Consider the following 19,687-nt stretch of genomic DNA (forward strand, 5'->3'; position numbering starts at 1 on the left):
TTTTCCAATTAAAAACACTAAGCAGGTTTCACACACTTCTGAAACAACCAACACTTCTCCAGAAAACTATCACAGATTAATAAACTTTAGGTGCTCATATTGAATGTTTGTTTCTTCTTCATTGTTGCCTTGGGATGATAAGGGCACTTGTTCAGTAATTTGGTGCATCACCAATTTGTTTTTGTTTTTCCCTGGTGTTGACAGGGTTAACCAGGTTGATTTTCAGCACTCCTTTCTCACTTAACCACCCTACCAAGTGCGACATGACTAGAATTAATACAATGGTAATCAACATTATGGCCGTACGAAAGGGAACAGACGGCGACGGTGACCATCCTCCTGTATCCGTCCCACGGCAGGGGGAGGATGTCAGTAATTCCTAAGGGGGGTTCACCAACCAGAACTCGCAACAACAGTCCAAGTACAAAACATGAACAGGCCCCGTAGCAGTTGACCCCAATTACGCAAAAACAGGACACATATCCCTGGGCGGACATAATTGAAAACAAACATCACTGCTGAAATCCAAACAAGAAAAGGGAAGATGATGTCATGGCCAGGCCTGCTCCCACAGTCCACACAGAGGACGGACACCTTAAACCGCAGGAGAATATGTTTTTCTGATGCCTAAAAGAGAAAAAAATATTTTATCATAAGTAACTTTGTTTCAAGTCAAACAGGGAAGTTACCGGTATTCCTTTTTTCCTTCCCCCAAAAAGCTGCAGTGACTCCTAAATGTGTTTCAGGCAGAAACCAATACCTATGGTGATGCAACATGTAATTTACCCTTTTTAGATAATATTCTTGAAAATATTTCGGCCCAATGAAGATGCGGCCGATAGAAGGACGGAGTCTGCTGATGACATCACAGCAGCTGCAACCGCCCCCATAGCAAACAAAGAGACGTAGAACGGGCAAAGATACTGGATGGCAACTGGTAAGATCATTCCACTTTTGCCCTGTTCAAATGGGCTCGGTGAACCGAAGGACGTCTGGTTCCAGTCTAACATAAATGAAACACAATATTAAAGACACACTTATGGGAATGTCAAGATCACATGTAATGGGGACATGGTGATGGATGTCTAATGTGAAGAAGGCAAAAACTTTTTTCAAAAAATCCTAAACGTTTTACTTCTATTAAAATTTTGATGTGCAACCCCAGTGTCATTGTGTTACAGCAAACAAATGAATTACTCCTGTCATTAAAATAATTTTGTAGGACACTGTGAGTGTGTCGGGCATTAGCACATTTCTAGTTTGTACTGTCTAGCAACTTACCATTTAATTGCAAATAATCTAAAGTATTTGTCTTAGTAAAATACATATAAATACAAGAGCAGACTGTTAGAATTGTACCAGTAGATGCAGCCACTGCTCCAATGACAATTGAAGGGATGCCAAGAATTAGACAAATAGCCGAGGAAGCGTAAAGGGTGACCTTTGCTTGAGTGTCGGTGGCTGTGGACAGGATTCGTTGGTACAAGGACTGGTAGCAGATGCTTCCAATCACCTTGGAAGAAGAACAAGATTTATTTAAAAATTTGTGATGTATTTCTGGAGAACTAATGCTGCGTTTACACATCGGCAGGATGCGTTATGAATGTCATGTTTGCATCATTCTTGGCACATTCCTGACATCCTTAATGTGACTTAACGCATCTGAATAGGTTTCTTAATAATGCGTGTTGGTGATTTTCGTGGCGCATGTTTTTGGCTGTCAAAAAATCTTCCACGAATGTCACGCACCACCCTCATTTCACCTCATGTCATGGAGGTCGCAATTGAGCGTGTTGATCCGTCTTGATTAGTGGTGATCCTTAACAGAGTGTGACAGTGTTCTTCTCTGTCATGCACACAATTAAACCCTGCTGCACTGCATTCAGTTTCATTGCTGCAGTATGCTGAAGAAGGATAGTGATGCCATTGGCTAAAAGTTTTGTTCCAATGCTCCTCAGCACGCTCCTGCAGGTGTTCCACCTGCAGCTGCTGCTGTGCCTGATGGTTGGCAAAACAAGCGAGACGAGAGCCGCGTGGAGCCATACATCTGGCTCTCTCTATCTCCTTCTCCTCTCTGCGCCACTCCATGGCACAGAGCCCAAACTAAGGCATGCCATAACAAAGTTCTGCTGTGGATTTTGAGGAGCCAAACTGGAGTGATCTGAATTGTAGCAGCTGATGGATGAATATGGGTGTGTGTGGAGACAATTCGCCTCATTCACAAGTGACAGAATGTAACGATGCGCTGTTATGCGTGGGGCAATGCGGAACATTATTGTTGACCATGCATAATGGTTTCCTGATAATTCGCCAGACAAACACGTGCCATTAATCATAACGCGTGGTAACAGTTGCAGCAGTTCCTGAGGACACCTGACACCTCTGCCTCAAATCATCACATTCGTGATCAGCGGCCAATAATGTATACTTTGTGGCATTCATGACTTCGTGGCATTCGTCGTTATGTGTAAACGCAGCATAAGTAACATTTTGGATGGCAGAGGGTTTTGTGTGATAATCTCTGCTCCTTCAAATCTCCACAGAGGTGCTTCAGCAAAAGAGTTGGATCTTAAGTCTGTGATCATCACCAGAAAGCTGGTTGCAACCTTTTTACCTACCTATTTTTGTTATTTCAGATGATATGGAAATATTATATTAATATGTATATGTCACAGACATGAACGAGCAAAGCTCTTCAGTATCTCACCATGTCATTTTGGTCCTTCAGACTTTTTTTTCAGTACACGCTTCTGGGGAGCATTAGCATGGCTAAAAACCTTCACCTCCCAACTACAGCCCTCTTAATACCCCCGTCATTTAAGATTTTCTTTATTAGCATCTCACATACCTGGAAAGGTCCTCACCATCTCATGGGAATACGTTTTCTATCAAATGGCCTACAATCAATCCAGGGCAACACCACATCTTTGAGACATATATCAATGTTGTTTCCATTGTATCAGCCATATATAAATGTGGGTTGGATGAAATGTGTGATAATACTGCAGCAGACTTGCTATACAGGGGGTGGGAGAGGGAGATATCAGGGGGAAGTTAAACTGGGACACCGGTTTCCTCCCACAATCAAAACATGCTTATTTATGAATGTGTGTGAATGAAGGTGGTGGTCGGAGGGGCTGTAGGCGCAGAATGGCAGCCACGCTTCCTTTAGTCTGCCCCGGGCAACTGTGGCTACACTAATAGCTTACCGCCACCAAGGCGCTCTATAAGTCCAAGTCATTATTATTGCATTGTGAACTCAAATCATAACTTGTATTTAATTTTAATTGGTCATTATATCCCTATTGATGAGTGATTTGTGGTGTAGATCCTGGTTGTGCGTCATGAGCAACCAGAGAAGCCTGTTCAGCCACAGACTGCTCCTTCCCAAGTGTACCAAGAGACTGAAAAACTCCTTTGTCCCTCAGGCCTTCAGACTGTACAACTCCTCATTCAGGGGGAGGAGTAACAGGAAGACAGAGGACGGGAATGAGAGGAACAGTAGTAGCCAGTAAACCTGTAGCGAGCAGTATGTCTGGAGTTTATGTTTGCATACTGTTTTTTTTTTTACTTTCACTTTTTATATTCTGTGTGCTTCTTACCATGTGTGCTGTTATACAATACTGCTGGAACCTCAATTTCCCTGAGGGAGTCTTCCTAAGGCATCAATAAAGTTGTGTCTAATCTTATCTACAATAGTGGGTCAAAAAATGGTGGCAATTTTTGGCCCAACATGAGGGGTCAAAAAATCATACAAATGAGCTTGATGTCCATGTTAGTATTTTTGGTGTTTTGTTTACACTACAAGATGTGCTTAATTATATATGAAAGAAATCAATCAAATAGTGTCTTGGTTCTTGACAACACAGACCAAGGTTCAGAATCAACACTGAAACCAATGATGTATTGATCTGCTGCTAAGACGTAGATCCTGACAGACACACAAGTGCTTCTGCTCTCCCCATGTACTGTTGGGGTCTGGCCAAGTCTAAAATATAAAAAGAAATATTTGAGTACAGGACGTTGTTGAGTGGGTATCTTATTTTGTAGCATACGTTGCATTTTTTGTTGTTGTTGCTATTTTTGTTGTTGTTTCACTATTTTGGGAGGTCCTGTGACATACTTCACAATCTGTGTTTATTTGCATCAAATAACATCCAGTATGTTGTCCATTGCATGTCTTCTTTTTTTTATTATTATTTAAAAGTCCTTATTGTACACACCACAGGCTGAGGGCTTCCTGCATGTGTCAGCTGTTCTTTTCTCCATATCATGATTCCTTTTGTCCAAACTGCACAAAATAACATCCAATATTTTGTCCAGTGCACGTTTATTTGTCTGTCTTACTTATTTTTGGAAGATAAAGTCCTTATGTTAAGTAACTGCATATGCTGTGCTGTGCACAGCACAAAAAAAGAAAAAGTGCAACAACAACATAATATAAACTCGTACTTTTTGTTGTATATTTATTCTTATTTGAATGAAAAATGTAAAGGATAAATTATTGTCATTATATGTGCCTATTACCAGAAGCAATAAGTTGTCTATCCAGGCTCCGGCATCTTCAAGCTGTACCTTCCCAAGCCACGGCTCCTGGTACAACTTTGACACTGCAGCAGTGGTGACCGTTGGCAGCAAAGGGCTTGTTAGGATAAACGGCACACAGAGCCACTGAAATAATGAGAATAATTGGATAGAGATTTACAAATGTGCAGTTCAACACCTTACAGTTATTCTGATCTTGTTTGGTCAGTGATACACCCGCCGGTGTGTTATGTAAATGGCAAAAAACGTAGTTATTCTGAAATGTATTCATACCAAACCAAGGAAGATGAAGATCAGCTGAATGACATCAGTATAGGCCACAGAATACAGACCTCCCATTAATGTGTAAACAACAGCCACAGCTGCAGACACAGTCACAGCCAGTGTGGAGTTGATATCCATGACCACGCTTAATGTCCCTCCTATAAACATGAACACACACTCAAGAATGAACACACATCCTTCATATATTTTTTGTGAGCACAGATGAAGTGTAAAAACTGGTGTTCCTCAGGGATGTGTTCATGGCTCCTGCACTCTTCAGGGACTTTAGCGCATCGAGTGGTCTTTGAAGGAACTAACATCTGTGCCGCCCACTGGCGATTCATGTGTTCTTTTTAATTACGATTGATAAATTATTTTAAATGGTTTTAATGTTAAATTCTTTTGTAAATTCTTCTTTTGTAAATTCTTTTGGAACCACCTACTCTGTCTCTCTCTGTGCAACGAAGCTGTGTGTCTTGAGTTTAAGTTATTCAAACCTGGAGAATTCCCTGGGTGAAACTTCCGGGTGGTGTCTGAAGCCGACTTATCATGTTCATTCATGATTTCTAAATGTCTTGCGATTAAAAGTAACTCATCTGCTTCACCACATTTGGTGTCAGAAGTGGGATGCAGATTGAGAGCAGAGGTGTGTGTTCTGTTTGTTTTTTGGTGAAAGCAATATTTTTGTGTGTGTTAATTTGTTTTGTTTTTTCAGGGCATGGCAGCAGTTGGCTCCTGTGGGAGTGATTTCCCCTCTTATTCTGTTGTCACCTTTTATCCTGGGAAAGTCTTGGGTGATATAAGACAAACTCGATACGCTAAGCTCCGGGTTTAGTGAACGCGTCACACGCCGAGACTTTTATGGCTTCAGTAAGTGCTCAGATGAGTCAAATGCTGTCCAGACTCGATTCTCAGGCTACGTCGGATGCAGCCACAGCATACCACCAAGGCTGCCAGCTGCCTCGCCGGCTTCCGTACCAGCGCCTGTTATCTGCAATCTGTTGTCATGTTGAACATTTCTCAGGCGACTCTGGAGATGTCAGACCTTTATCACCCAGTGCGCATTACATTTTGAATTAATGGCATCCATGTTACCGTATGACAGATCTAAAATCGCATATATCATCACCCACCTGCCTGGTTGAGCAGCTGCCTGGGCCATGGCCGAGTGGGGACGACAGTCACCCTCCTGTGCTTCACTCCCGGTATTCACAAGGGCTCTTGAGCAAGTATTCCAACATACGGCCCCGGGCCGTGAAGCAGCATGGTCTCTTGTGAAGTTGAAGCAGGGCAGCTGCTGGGTCACAGCTTATGCCATCGACTTCCGCATCTTGGCAGCGAAGAGTGACTGGAACCCGGCCGCACTTTTCGACGTGTTCTTTCATGGCCTGTCAGCAGAAATTCAGGATCAGCTGGTCGCCATAAACTTGCCGGAAACTTTGAACGAGCTGATCGCCAGGACCGTCCTCGCCGTGGGAATTGTCATCCAGCCTATCAGCCCAACATGCTTCCTGGCCACCCTGCCCCCAGGCCGCTTCCTGACCCTAGCTAAGCGACAGCGCCGCCATGTGGATGACCTCTGCTTTTACTGTGGATAAGCTGGACACATGATAGCCAATTGTCAGGCCAGGGGTGCCACCGCACGTTCAAGAGCGGAATTGCGGGTGAGTCTTAATTCCATCTCCCCTGTTTCGACACAAAATATAATCCCAGCCAAATTCACATCTGATCACACTTCCATTACCATGTTGGCTTTTATTGATTCTGGTTCTGATGCCAACTTGATTCTTTCTTCTCTCACCAGGTACTTTCACCTGAAACTGTATAAGATCTCGCACCCTCTGGTGGTACATGCTGTGGACGGCCACGTGCTCGGCCAAATTACTTATCGCACACAGTCTGTTAAATTATTGGTTTCCCATACACATTCTGAATCAATCAGATTCCATGTATTGGACAATATGACTCACTCGATAATCTTGGGGAACCCCTGGCTACAACGACACGGTCCAAATTTTGATTGGGTTAAGGATGAAATCACATCCTGGAGCCCGGCCTGTAATCACACATGTTTATTAAAACCTGAACGCACCCCGCAGGGTTCAAATCCGGATCTCGCCAGGGTACCCGAGTGTTACCATGACTTAGCTGCCATATTTAGTAAAGCTAGAGTCAAGTTGTTACCTTCCCCATCGTGAATATGACTGTGCCACTGAGCTTCTCCCCAGGGCGAGCCCACCCTGGGGAAAACTCTTTTCTCTGTCGGCACCTGAACACCACGCAATGAACAAGTACATCCAGGGGTCCATGGCAGCTGGTTTAATTCGACCTTCATCTTCACCTGCAGGGGCGGGGTTCTTCTTTGTTGAGAAGAAGGAAAACTGATTACCGCAGCCTTAATGATGTCACAATAAAGAACTGTTATCCACTGCCACTCATTTCCTCTGCGTTTGAGCTGTTGGAGGGAGCCACGGTTTTTTTCAAGCTTGACTTACGCAATGCATATCATTTGGTCTGGATCAGACAAGGAGATGAGTGGAAAATGGCCTTTAATACACTGTCCCATCATTATGAATACTTGGTCATGGCTTTTGAACTCACAAACGCACCAGCAGTTTTCCAAAATTTAGTGAATGATGTGCTACGAGAATACCTGAATAAATTCGTCTTCATATATCTGGATGACATCCTCATCTTTTCCCCAGATTTGGCAACACACATGCACCACGTACGTACAGTTTTACAAACCCTCCTGCAAAATGATCTCTTCGTGAAAGCAGAGAAATGTGAATTCCACAAGTCCACGGTTTCCTTTTTGGGCTTTGTTATTTCTAAGGGAGAAATAAAGATGGATCCAGAGAAGGTTGCAGCGGTACAGGACTGGGCCGTTCCCACGTCACATAAAGAAGTACAAATGTTTTTGGAGTTTGCAAACTTTTTCGTAATTCATCCGAAATTTCAGTACGGTCACGGTGCTACTGCATGGTGTCACCTCGTACCTCCGCTTGTTCGTCTGGACCCCGGAGTGTGAGGAGGCGTTCAGAGCCCTAAAACATTGCTTTACCCCAGCCCCCATACTATTCCTCCCAGACCCTGCTCGGCAGTTCATGGTGGTCAATGTCAATGCCTCTAATGTAGGGGTTGGAGCAGTCCTCTCCCAGAAAAATCCCTCAGACACCAGGTTGCACCCGTGCTCCTTCTTGTCTAAGAAACTGTCTACAGCAAAACGGAACTATGGTATCGGCGAGTGCGAGCTGTTGGCGGTAAAAGTGGCCTTGGAGGAGTGGCGGCACTGGTTGGAGGGGGCACAGATACCATTCATAGTCTCCACCGACCACAAAAATCTTGAGTACCTACGTTTGGCCAAAGCTCCATCCTACCCGCATCCTGCTTTGTGTCCATGCTAACTTGGGATATCGAGTCAAGTGTAAAATTCGCCATAGATAATGTACCTGTTCCCGCTGGTTGCCGCCATGCCGCCTTTACGTCCCCAAAATGCTCAGGGGGGATGTGATTCGATGGTGCCATGAAAGCCGTCTATTCTGCCACCCAGGGATCAAGAAAACAATATCCATTGTGCAACAGCGATTCTGGTGGTCGGGACTTAATAAGGATGTGGCAGAATATGTCAATGCCTGTCAAGTGTGCACGATGCTTAAATCAACCAACTGCCTGCTTGCCTGTTCCTACTCGTCCATGGTCGCACATTTCCATAGACTTTGTTACCTGTTTTCCACCTTCCAAGGGGCACACTGTGATTTTAACTGTTGTTGGTCGCCTGTCTAAGATAGTGCATTTCATTCCTTCGCCACGCCTCCAATCTGCTAAAGAGACGGGAGAGGTTATGTTGTCTCACATATTCAAGTTACATGAGTTGTCACAGGATGTTGTGTCCTACCGAGCTCCACAGTTTGTGTCCCATTTTTGGAGGAAGTTCTGCTGTCTCCTCGAGGTCACGTCAAATCTAACCTGGGCTACAATCCACAGGCCAATGGGCAGACAGAACGATTTAATCAAGAATTAGAAAAAGGTCTCCAAATTCTCACTTCACAGCACACGGCATCATGGTCTACACAACTCCCCTGGATTGAATTCGCTTACCATAGTTTGCCCTCAGTGTCCTCAGGTTATTCCCCTTTCCATGTTGTATATGGTCACCAGCCTTCAATTTTTCCTTTAGTCAGTAGTAACTTGTCTGTTCCCTCTGCCCTCAATCTCATCCTCCGTTGCCAACGAACCTGGGAGCGGGCTAGGCGCATTTTATTGCGCTCATCCGTGGTTTATAAAACCGCTGCGGATCACAGAAGGTCTACCACGTCACCGTACGCTCCCGGACAGAAGGTCTGGCTATCCACGTGTCACCTTACCCTTAGGGGGTTCCTAAGAAACTGGCTCCTTGGTTTGTTGTTCCCTTTCCAGTTTCCAAGGTCATTAATCCTGTTTCTGTCCGTCTCCACCTCCTCCGCTCCATGCGTGTCCACCCCATTTTTCACATCAGTCAAGTCAAGCCCGTCCGGTCTAGTGCTTTGTGCCCTCATGCCATTCCTCCGCCACCCACCCAGTGTGTGGATGGTGGCGCAGTATTTACCATGCGCCTGGGTCTCGTTCATGACTTTCGTGCCGCTCACCCTGACTCTCCTGGGCTGTCAGGGGTCGGCCGCGGCAGTGGGAGTACTGTCAGGGTCTGACGGTTTATCTGGTCTGTTTCTTGGTTTTTGGTTTGTTTTTGTTATTCTCATTTTGCTAAGAGCCCTTGGGCAAGGTCCCTAATCCCCTAGTTGCTCCAAGTGTGTAGTGGGCACCTTGCATGGCAGCAGCCTCACATCGGCGTGAATGTGAGGCATTGATGTGTAAAGTGCTTTGAGCGTCTGATGCAGATGGAAAAGTGTTTATAAATGCAGTCCATTTACCATTTAGCTCTATCCTCTACAGGCAGAAGAGAGTTGACTACCAGAGAGAAAGGAAGAGGGAGGAGGAAAAAAGATAATTTATCTTCACACCATACAGACCTGCCGGCATATCACTGGAGTCATGCACAGGCAGACAGTTTTGACTTATGGTTATAATTTTAAACAAACTAATGCCGGACAAGTTATTGAAATTAACGTCACATCTGTCGTTTTACAAAGTGAAAATATCACCTATATGTTTTAGTTTTAAAGAATGCACTAATTTTGAAGGCTTTGGCATTTAGACACAAATGCCACAATGCATTTTGGGAACAGTTTCCTGACGTCAGCAGTGGTTGGTTGGTTGGTCGGTATAGCCATATACTGAAACATGTGGTGGGTTTCACAAACAAATCTGTATTTGTAAATATGTAATTTTTTTTAATTTGTAAAAAAAAAAACAAAAAAAAAAGGCAATTTGAAAACTGAAAATTCTGTTTGCCAAGTGATTCATCACTTTTAGCAAATGTGTGGCAAATGCTCAACACTACCATGAGCACTGCCATCAACTGGCCATTTAACCATTTCAGGGCCTAGACATGGTGGAGGAGAAGACATTCTTGTGATGATTGTGATGACTGACAGTAGCTCAAGTTTTGGTTACGGAGTGGTTCTAGAGGTTTGAGGTTCCAGCTCGGATACATTCTGATCAGGGACAGAGTTTTAAGAGTGTATTGATCCAGCAGCTGTGTGGCTTTTATGGCATAGAGAAGTCCCATACTACACCATACAATCCATATGGGAATGGGCAATGTGAGCGTTTTGATCAAATGTTTCATGATCTGTTCCGTACACTGCCGGTGTCTCAGAAGCATGATTGGGGTTCATCAGCTTTGTCAGTGGATGGCTTGTGCTGTGCTTTAGCACCATCGAGTGGTCTTTTGAAGGAACTGACGTCTGTGCTGCCCATTTGGGGATTAATTTTTTCTTTTTTAATTAGGATAAATTGTTATTTTAAATGGTTTTAATGGTAATACATTATTTTGTATTTTGGAACCACCTACTCTGTCTCTCTCTGTACAACCAACCTGTGTGTCTTGAGTTGAAGTTATTCAAGTTGGAGAACTCCCTGCATGAAACTCCCAGGGTGGTATCAGAAGTCCGACTTACCATGTTCATTCATGATTTCTAAACATCTCACGATTAAAAGTAACTCGTCCACTCTGCCACAACTGCATGGATTTGTTGTGTGGGCCGCTGAAGAGGAGGTACTGCTGGCCCACCACCACTAGAGGGCGCCCTGCCTGGAGTGCGGGCTCCAGGCACCGGAGGGCGCTGCCGCCTTACGGGAGCAGCCAGGATGACAGCTGTCATCCATCACTGGAGACAGCTGATCCCAATCAATAAGGAGGTATATCAGCAGGACAGCATCTCCACCTCATTTGCCGAGATATCGCCTAACCAAAGAGGTAACAATCTCTGCCATACATATAACTAACCATTGTTGTATTTCTTGTGGAGCATTTGTAGGACAGCTGACTACTGAACAACTTTTGATAAGTACTCACCTTCCTACACTCCTGTATCGTTGTTAACGAGAGGTGGAGGTGGACTCTCCACCCTCCGTTTTGCTGGGTGCAGCCGCATCCACACCTGACTGTTTTTGTTCCTTGCCAGCAGTACCGGATCCGACGAGCGGAGGCAGTGGCCACCTGGGGATTCGGGACTTGGCGGCTCCAGTATTCCCGGGGTTCGGTGGCAGAGGAAATCGGGTTGGTTCCGGTTCGACTTGGACAGACGTCTCCTATCGTCGAGCCTGCCCACACGACACCGTGGTTATTGGACTCAGTCTCAATATTGTAATCGGCTGTGTTGTTGTGCCTGTTTTCACAACAGTAAAAACAGTGTTATTTGATTCCTCCATTGTCCGTTCATTTGCGCCCCCTGTTGTGGGTCCGTGTTCCTACACTTTCACAACAGGATTGAATGTTGGGTATTATTGTAGAAATCAATGACGTACATGGTTTTGTTGATGGGGAAAGGTTTACTGACCTTGACTTCACAGACCAGTGACTGGAGAAGACCAAAGGGACTCCCACGCTTCACCTGGCTATGGGAGATAGTCATTTTTGAGATGTGGGGATGAACCAGTTTTCTGCCTGGGCGGTGGCCATCCATGACCCAAGGCTGATCCATTATGCATGGGGATGGTCAAGTAGTTAAAGTGATGGACTGTGATTTGAGGATCCTTGGTTCAAAGTCCCATCAGGTTGGAAAATCAGGAAGGTCTCCAGGCCGGGATCCTCTGGACACAATACACTTGTCTCCAGAGAGCACAGAAGGCGCAATACCTTGAATAGCCAAAGAAACGGCACAAGCCCAGAGATATCCACTGAAGAGCAACCCCCAAATGGTCTGGCATCAAGGCCCCACCCCGTGTTGGGCCTGGGAGCACACAGGAGTGACCCGGACACCGCCGTAAACCAAGTCATCAAGACGAGACACAGGCCCAGAGCAAGTGGCCAGCAGTAGACCTCTGTCTCCAGTGGTAGCACACATCCAGAAAGCAGTAACTGTCCAGGACACCTCCCAAGCGCAACCACCCCACAGATGTGCGAGAGGGGCTAATGTTGTATCATCATATGGAAAAAATACTGCGATAATATTGTTTGCCATTGACAAACTCCTGTCAGCGAGAGCACACCCGACCCGACGATGCTCTGAAGTACATTTTAGCGACGGCCCAGACAGAACGGACAAGATCTCCTCTTGTGCAACAGATTAATGTTGTTTGTTTTGCAGTCGAGACTCTCTTTCCCTTAGGCTGCATTTTTGGAAGATCACTCAGGCTTTTTAAACTGAAGACGTGGATGAGTGGTGAAATGTTTTGAACATCAACACAAAGTTCACTTGCTGCAAAGTAAACTTTTCAGTCTCACTTTTGTTGAGAATACTCACCTAGTGCACTAAGAATACATGCTATCCACAAGATGTCTGCTATTAGAGCAGGAATGAAGAGAACAGCCGCGATACTGTTGCCATATTTCTCTTGAAATGGGTCCATGATGGTGACATAGTTCTTCGCCCGGATAGGTTTAACTAAGAAGACAGCGCCTAAAGTCACACAAACAGAGATACAGTAGTTTTGCTTCAGACATATTTGAGGTTGATTATTGAAATGAGCAGTGTGTGACCCAAGACAGCCATGATCAATTATTTTTTTTAAAATGGCAACAGAAGTTGAGTTCAAATGCTTACAACTTACATTCCTTGACTTTCATACAGTAGGTTTCATGTTTTATCAACAGGGCAGCAACTAACAATTATTTTCATAACCAATCAGCTACATCCTCGATTAATCAATTAGTTGTTAAGTTAATCAAATTTAATAAACTGGGGTAAAATGTTGATGAGTGTTTTCCAGAGCCCATAATAATGTCTTTAAATATCTTGTTTTGTTCGAAGAAAAGAATAGTCTTTATTGTCATTGTACGGGGGTGGGGAGGTACAGCGAAACTGAGATAGATAGATAGATAGATAGATAGATAGATAGATAGATAGATAGATAGATAGATAGATAGATAGATAGATAGATAGATAGATAGATAGATAGATAGATAGATAGATAGATAGATAGATAGATAGATAGATAGATAGATAGATAGATAGATAGATAGATAGATAGATAGATAGCTTTATTTATCATTGTCATGACAACAACGAGATTTGCACACTCACATACCACAGACAAACCGCAATTAATCCACAATTATTACTTGTTCACTGTAATAATGGCACACATCTGCTGCAACCTTGAGTCGCGCCGCCAGTCAGCCAGCTTGGGAAAGTGACGTTGACGGCGCCAGAGAGGGGAGGTGTTGATCAGGGAAGGGAGGGGGTAGGGGGAAGGGAGTGGAACCGTGCTTCAGAAGTCTATCCGTTGTTCCCATGGATATTGTCTATGTGGATTGAGATATGAAGAGCTGAATATCTCACCAAGGCCACATTCCTCAGGAGAAAAAACAGTGGGCAATTTGACCTTGATTGTGGCTCACAGCAGTGAAAAACACTTTTCGAAGCTTCACTCGAAACCAAAACCAATTGTGAATTAGGAATATTCCCAATTATGAATTATGAATATTCGCCGGCCTCCGAAACCTTCAGCTTCAACTGCAAGGCACGCATCAGCTCCAGGGTGTCATCCACTTTGCGTCTGAGTTCAATAGTCATCGCAGTCTGAGAATGCACTGCCTTGCCAACCTCGTTAATCATGACGGCCCAGTCATTTTCCGGTAGATCAGGGCAGCACATAAGCCAAAAAGTGCCAGCCCCACTACCATGAGACCAAAGATGAATAAATCCTTGACGTCCTCCACGGAGAAAGGCACCAAGCATGCAACACGCCAAGACCCTCAGGAGTCAAGGACATAGCCTTCAGGATACGTTCCATCTGGGCAGGTAGGATCCCCCGGTCCTGACCTTCTTGTAGAAAAAATGGTGTCAATAGCGTTCAGAGACCAGTTGATCAATTCCATGGTTAATCCAATAGCAGTCCAATAGATCCGGAATCCAATATAGTTTTAAGGAATTCACCATCTGGTGAGTAGGGACTTGAAGGTTAAAGGCAGAGGGAGAGAGAGTGGAGGAGATGCGACCGCCCTTGTCGGAGTCCCAAGCTGTCAAGATCCAATGAAAGACTCATTAGCAGACTTTTAAAGAGCCTTTCATTGGATTCAGGTGTGTTGGAGCAGGGAGACAATGAAGAGTGTCAGGAAGGTAGACCTTGAGGACCGAACTTGGACACCCCTGCTTTAGGGGTTGGTAAGGTTAGACCTTACTTGTGTGAAGCACCTTGTTGTAGCTTTGTTGTGATTTGGCGCTGGGGGGTCCTGTGGGCTGCTTGGGGGGGTCTCGGGTGTCGGGGGGCCTCGTGTGATTCCTGGCCCGGGGGTTGGCTCTCGCCTCTTTCCTGGCGGCCAGCCCCGCCCTCGTGTGCCGGTGGTTCCTGCCTGCGCTGTGGGTTCAGTTGCGGTGGCTCTTTTGCCCCCTGGTCTTTCGTTTCGCCATCGCTCACTCCTCCCTCTCGGGGCTTTGGGCGGGGTGGTGCGGTTCTGCCCCCCCCCCCTTGGTGGGCCCTGCCAGCGACCTGCGTGCTTCCCTCGGGTGTGGGGTTACTTCCTGTGCCTCCGTTGGGGCGGGGGGGTGTCAGGGGTGCGTTCCGGTGCCGTTGGGCCGCTCCCTTGTTGGTCCGTCGTGCTGCCGCGGTGGCTCTGGTGGCTGCCCTTCCTGGCCCCTGTGCCCTTCCACTTCACTTTTTCGCCTGGTTCCTCTTGACGTGAGACTGTCCTATAACGGAGCAGCACACACCACTCACGCAATGTGCACGCGCACTAAGTTTTTGCACAGTGGAAAGCAACTCCTTTTACTGTGACTGCATCAAAAATCTTTGTAATTAATCTGTGGTTCTGTTTTTAACGTTAGCAGCATTTAAGTGCATGCTGAGACGTTTTCCTCTAACCGAGCTTTAAGAAACACTGTCGGAAACACTCGGAAATGTTCTAATTTCAGTGCGACATGTCATTTAAAACAGAACAAAGGAAATAATCCACGCCATTGTCCAGCCCAAAAATATCAAAGTGTGTCTCGGCTGACTCGGACTGAGACACAGCCTGTGGGCCGTAGAATGCCCAGGTGGGATCTACTGCATTCTACAGCATTCCCACGAGAACTCGCCTCCTCCTCCTCAGCTCCATGAGCGTCCACCTGGCACCGGTTCCTGTCCTGGGTTCCTACCCACACCATATCCTCATGTCTGGTTCTGTTTGCTTTGCGGCTCCAGTCAGCCAGTGCTGTTGAGGTGATAAAGGTGGGAGGATGGATTGGTTGTTGTCAGGGGGTGGGGTGGGAGGGTGGAGTTTATAGGAGTAGGTCTGTGTGTGTTTGCAGTATGTATGGCTCAGGGGAAGAAGCTGTTTGTCAGGCTGCTGGTGTGGGACTTTGTTGACACCTGTAGCATCTCCCGGAGGGCAATAGGTCAAACAGGGGGGAAGCAGTTGGTAAAATAAAACTTATCATATTTGCAAAAATCACGTTGATACCAATGTGCTCATGAGAGGCTCATATCAGCTGATATTATCAGCCAACCAAAACATTGGCATATCAGTAGAGGTTGAGAAAACTCAGAGCCAAGCAGAGATACAAACATTGCAAAGTACAACTCATACAAAGGTTCCACAGTTCCCAGTGAGTACAGAACAACCAGAAGAGAGATGTTAACCAGCACTTCAAGCCCCCCAAAGCCAGCGACTCATTGTGCAGCACCCCGGTACAAAACACAGCAGAAGGAGAAGTCTGGGTTCAGATTCAAGAAGAGTCGAACCATCAACCACATCTTAGCTCTCCAAGTATTCACTGATTGCATGCATGAATATCAACCGTGCTTCAGTGGAGCCTCTGATGGTTTGCTTTGGTTGATCAGGCTGGTCTCTGGGACATCACCAATTGAATTATGCATCTCAACACGAACTGAACTGGCACCCACCTATAAGAAGATTTAAGAAGTAGGCAACGGGGGCAACAGCCCAAACCAAACCCTTTGTGGGATCATAAACCGCTTCAGCTGTCCCCATAATGTAGCCTCCTCCAACCCAAGTAGCTGAAAAATACCAGAACACACTCAGAAATTAACAAAACAGACATTGCATGCTGGTGATTCATGGCTATAAAGCAATTATATGAAATATATTGTTAAAATATATTATTTTATTACCTGTCATGGTAAAGATGCTAACCCACATGTTTAGGTTTCGTCCTCCAACCATTGCAATTTCACTGCGCTTTGCTAAACACTTCCGCTCTTCATGCTTGGACTTCCTGGACGCCCAAATTCCCATGCTAAGCACGATGATGTAAAAGACCCCAATGGACAAGAGTCCGATCCAGTTCACTGCCATTTTTGGTGTCTGTGGGCAAATAAAAATTGAAACATAATTCTGTCATTTGTGATGTCCACTTTTGAACAAACAGGAGTTTACTTATACCTCTCAGAGGTACAAGTATTGTGCCAAGCAGAAAGGGGCACTGAAAAAGGGACAATAAGGTGAAGGATTCTAGGGGCCCATGACTGACAGAGGCCCAGAGAGGTCCCTAATACAATTATACAAGCGAAGCGTCACGTAGAGGCACGAAGCTCGCTCATGGTACACACTGTCCTAAACAGGAAGTGCCAAATTTCAAATCCACAGTAAAACAGGAAATGTTTAAATGTCAAACACTTCCTGGATTGACAGACAAGATCCTATGGACTCTCGCAGGAACTCAGTGGCAAGCTCACACTCAAACAGGAAGTGCCAAATTTTCAGTCACAGTGAAACAGGAAATGTCAAATGTTGAACACTTCCTGGACTCCCTGAAATCTGACTGGACACAGATGATTGACATGACACGGCAGAAAATATTTGCTTCAGATTTGAACTGAACACGTCGTTTGAACTATAGACTTCTAATCACACCAAACTTGTATTGGTGAGTAAATTACCATATTTTATGACAGAAATGAGGTCCACGTTGTTAAAAGCAGCATTTCTCCTTTAACCCTCTGGGGTCCGAGGGCATTTTTTGGGCAGTTCACTCACCTGGCATAAATGTTTTATTATTGCTGTTAACAGATCTCCCTGCATCCCACAATCAAGTTTTATGTCTCTTTTTGCAGGACAACCTGTGCTTTCAGAATATATATGTTTTTGTTGTGTTTTATAAGTGTAATAAAGGTTTCAATCAAAAATAGGGAAGGAAAAAATAAAGCGAAAAATAATTTTCCACACTCATTCAAAACACATAGTAAACTAAAATAAACAACTGTTTTGACACTTTATAAAGGTAATATGAGGTCTTGTGTGAAAGACTGTACAACAAAAAGGTTCAAACAATAAACACAAATGCACATTTTGAACAATATATACAAAATGGTGTATGCGTTTTGTTGTTCATTGATATGGTAAACAGTGCTTTACACAGAGAAAGCAACAGAGTTATCCAGTAACATTCACATGCAAACTAGTGGAGCAATCCTGATAGTTACACACTCTTTGTTTGAGCACGTGAGATTGTCGTCAGAGGCTCTCCGTGTGCTCCTGCTTTCACTGATCGCTGTGCAAAATGGCGCAGGGCACACTATGTACTAAAAGTATGTACTCATTGGAGCACCCAGGGGGCTATTCAAACAGGCCAACTAGTAACATATCACTCCTCAAAATGATCTTTGGCTTTTCACTTGAGGTAAATCTGCCCTACGATTGGATTTTGGAAAACCATGTGATGGTGAACCAATTCCGATTGGACACTCACATTGTGCACATCATCACACAGCTTCTATGAGGAGTACAAAGATGGCCGATGGCTGGCTCGAAAGTCCGCGGAGTTAACTTTTCAGCCAAAAAAGTAAGTTTTTATCTCATATCATTCAAAAGTTATTTATAATTTAGTAAAGCTTGGTCTTAGCCTTCGTATACGACTGCGTCGGCCCCAGAGGATTAATCCAGGTTGCCTTATATACACACATGTTTAAGCTAACAGACAGCAGCTGATTCATGCTCTGTTGGTTTATTAGTGCAGCAGATAACTGAAACAATCCTTCAAATGGTGATACAAGCTTCAAATTCAATGGCATATGTATATTATTACTGACAAAATAATATAACACTTAGTTATAAACCTACACCCAAGTGTTGCCAGCTTAGCAAAATTAATAAGGACTAAAATAGGGAAATAAATTTAGGGATTAGTCGGACCCATCCTCCAGTGACTTTTTTTTTTTTTTTTTTTAAAGTGACTACCAAGAAATCTAGAGACTTTTCCTCATGTTATTGGAGACTTTTGGAGACTCTGATGTGGATAGGATAGGATAAGACTTTATTGATCTCACAGTGGAGAAACACACAAGATGAGTGCGAGTAGAAGAAAATGTGCATCAAACAGCGTGTGCAAAGATATCCAATAATAAAAATACTTGTAACACTACAATAAAATAAGAACATCAGGTAGAAATTATATATATAATTTAATAACGATATATGAAAAATTGTGGGCTCCAAGCTGTTCACAAACAGGTGAAAACATAACCTCCTCCAACTTCATTTGTGGGGATAAATTATTGGGTTAATAGGGTTTTAAAAAGGAATACTTTGCACCATCTGTCATGCTTAGTTATTATGTTATGGGGTAATATGTCATATGTTGTAGAATCCAGTGGACATTGACTTTGTTTGACCTTTACTTTGGAGACAAAGCATTGAACATAGACAAAACTATTCCATTTATTAATCCTATTAGCTCAACCAATACTTTACATCCCTTTTTATCAAAATTTATCACCATTTTTGCTGCGTTTACCCCACAACTCCATAATATTCAGTTATAGATCATCAAAAAACTATACCTTTTTGGTATCTTTATTATCAGACATGATTGGAACATTTTAAAATTTTTACCCCTGTGTAATTTTTCATTGTCCCCTGTCGGTCATTAGAGGTCAGCTACAGGATGCTTCACATCTGAAAATAAACATGAGTTAATTTAAAATATCTGTGCCAAATTTGGTGCTTTTATGACAAAATGAACAATTCTTACGTAATTCCTAGCTAAGGTGCACCACCATAAGGAGCAGAAATCCCCCTTTTGGGAAAGCAGCAAAGTATATATTATGTATATATATAAGATATTTATTTAACAATACCATATGGTTGTTCTCTCTGCTAAACAATCAAAATAAACAGGACAGATGAAGGAAAACCCACTTGGTTATACTTAATGTGGGGAAAAACCACCAATATGCACTCAAGAATAAATTAAAAATAACAGGAAAGGGACTGAGCAATTACACTCGCCCAAGACAGAAATTGAAGAACAACCAGAGATACCAGACCTGCCACAACGCACGCCTGCAGCCAAGAGGATTTCATGTTTGTGAACAATCTGTTCTTCTCGCTGAG

At 44.1% G+C, this 19,687-nt stretch overlaps 1 protein-coding gene across 1 annotated transcript; it reads right to left on the reverse strand.

The window, feature by feature from the left end:
- Positions 1 to 791: 791 nt before the first annotated feature.
- Positions 792 to 16,651, reverse strand: LOC117504487 (high-affinity choline transporter 1-like). Its single transcript, XM_034163949.1, has 7 exons — positions 16,468 to 16,651; positions 16,240 to 16,353; positions 12,657 to 12,812; positions 4,819 to 4,967; positions 4,528 to 4,671; positions 1,360 to 1,513; positions 792 to 1,003 (listed from the first exon to the last, which is right to left on the reverse strand). Exons 1-7 carry the CDS (start codon positions 16,649 to 16,651, stop codon positions 792 to 794), a joined length of 1,113 nt encoding a protein of 370 aa, XP_034019840.1.
- Positions 16,652 to 19,687: the final 3,036 nt, after the last annotated feature.

Source organism: Thalassophryne amazonica, chromosome 22 (genome assembly GCF_902500255.1).
Source record: "Thalassophryne amazonica chromosome 22, fThaAma1.1, whole genome shotgun sequence".
NCBI lineage: Eukaryota > Metazoa > Chordata > Actinopteri > Batrachoidiformes > Batrachoididae > Thalassophryne > Thalassophryne amazonica.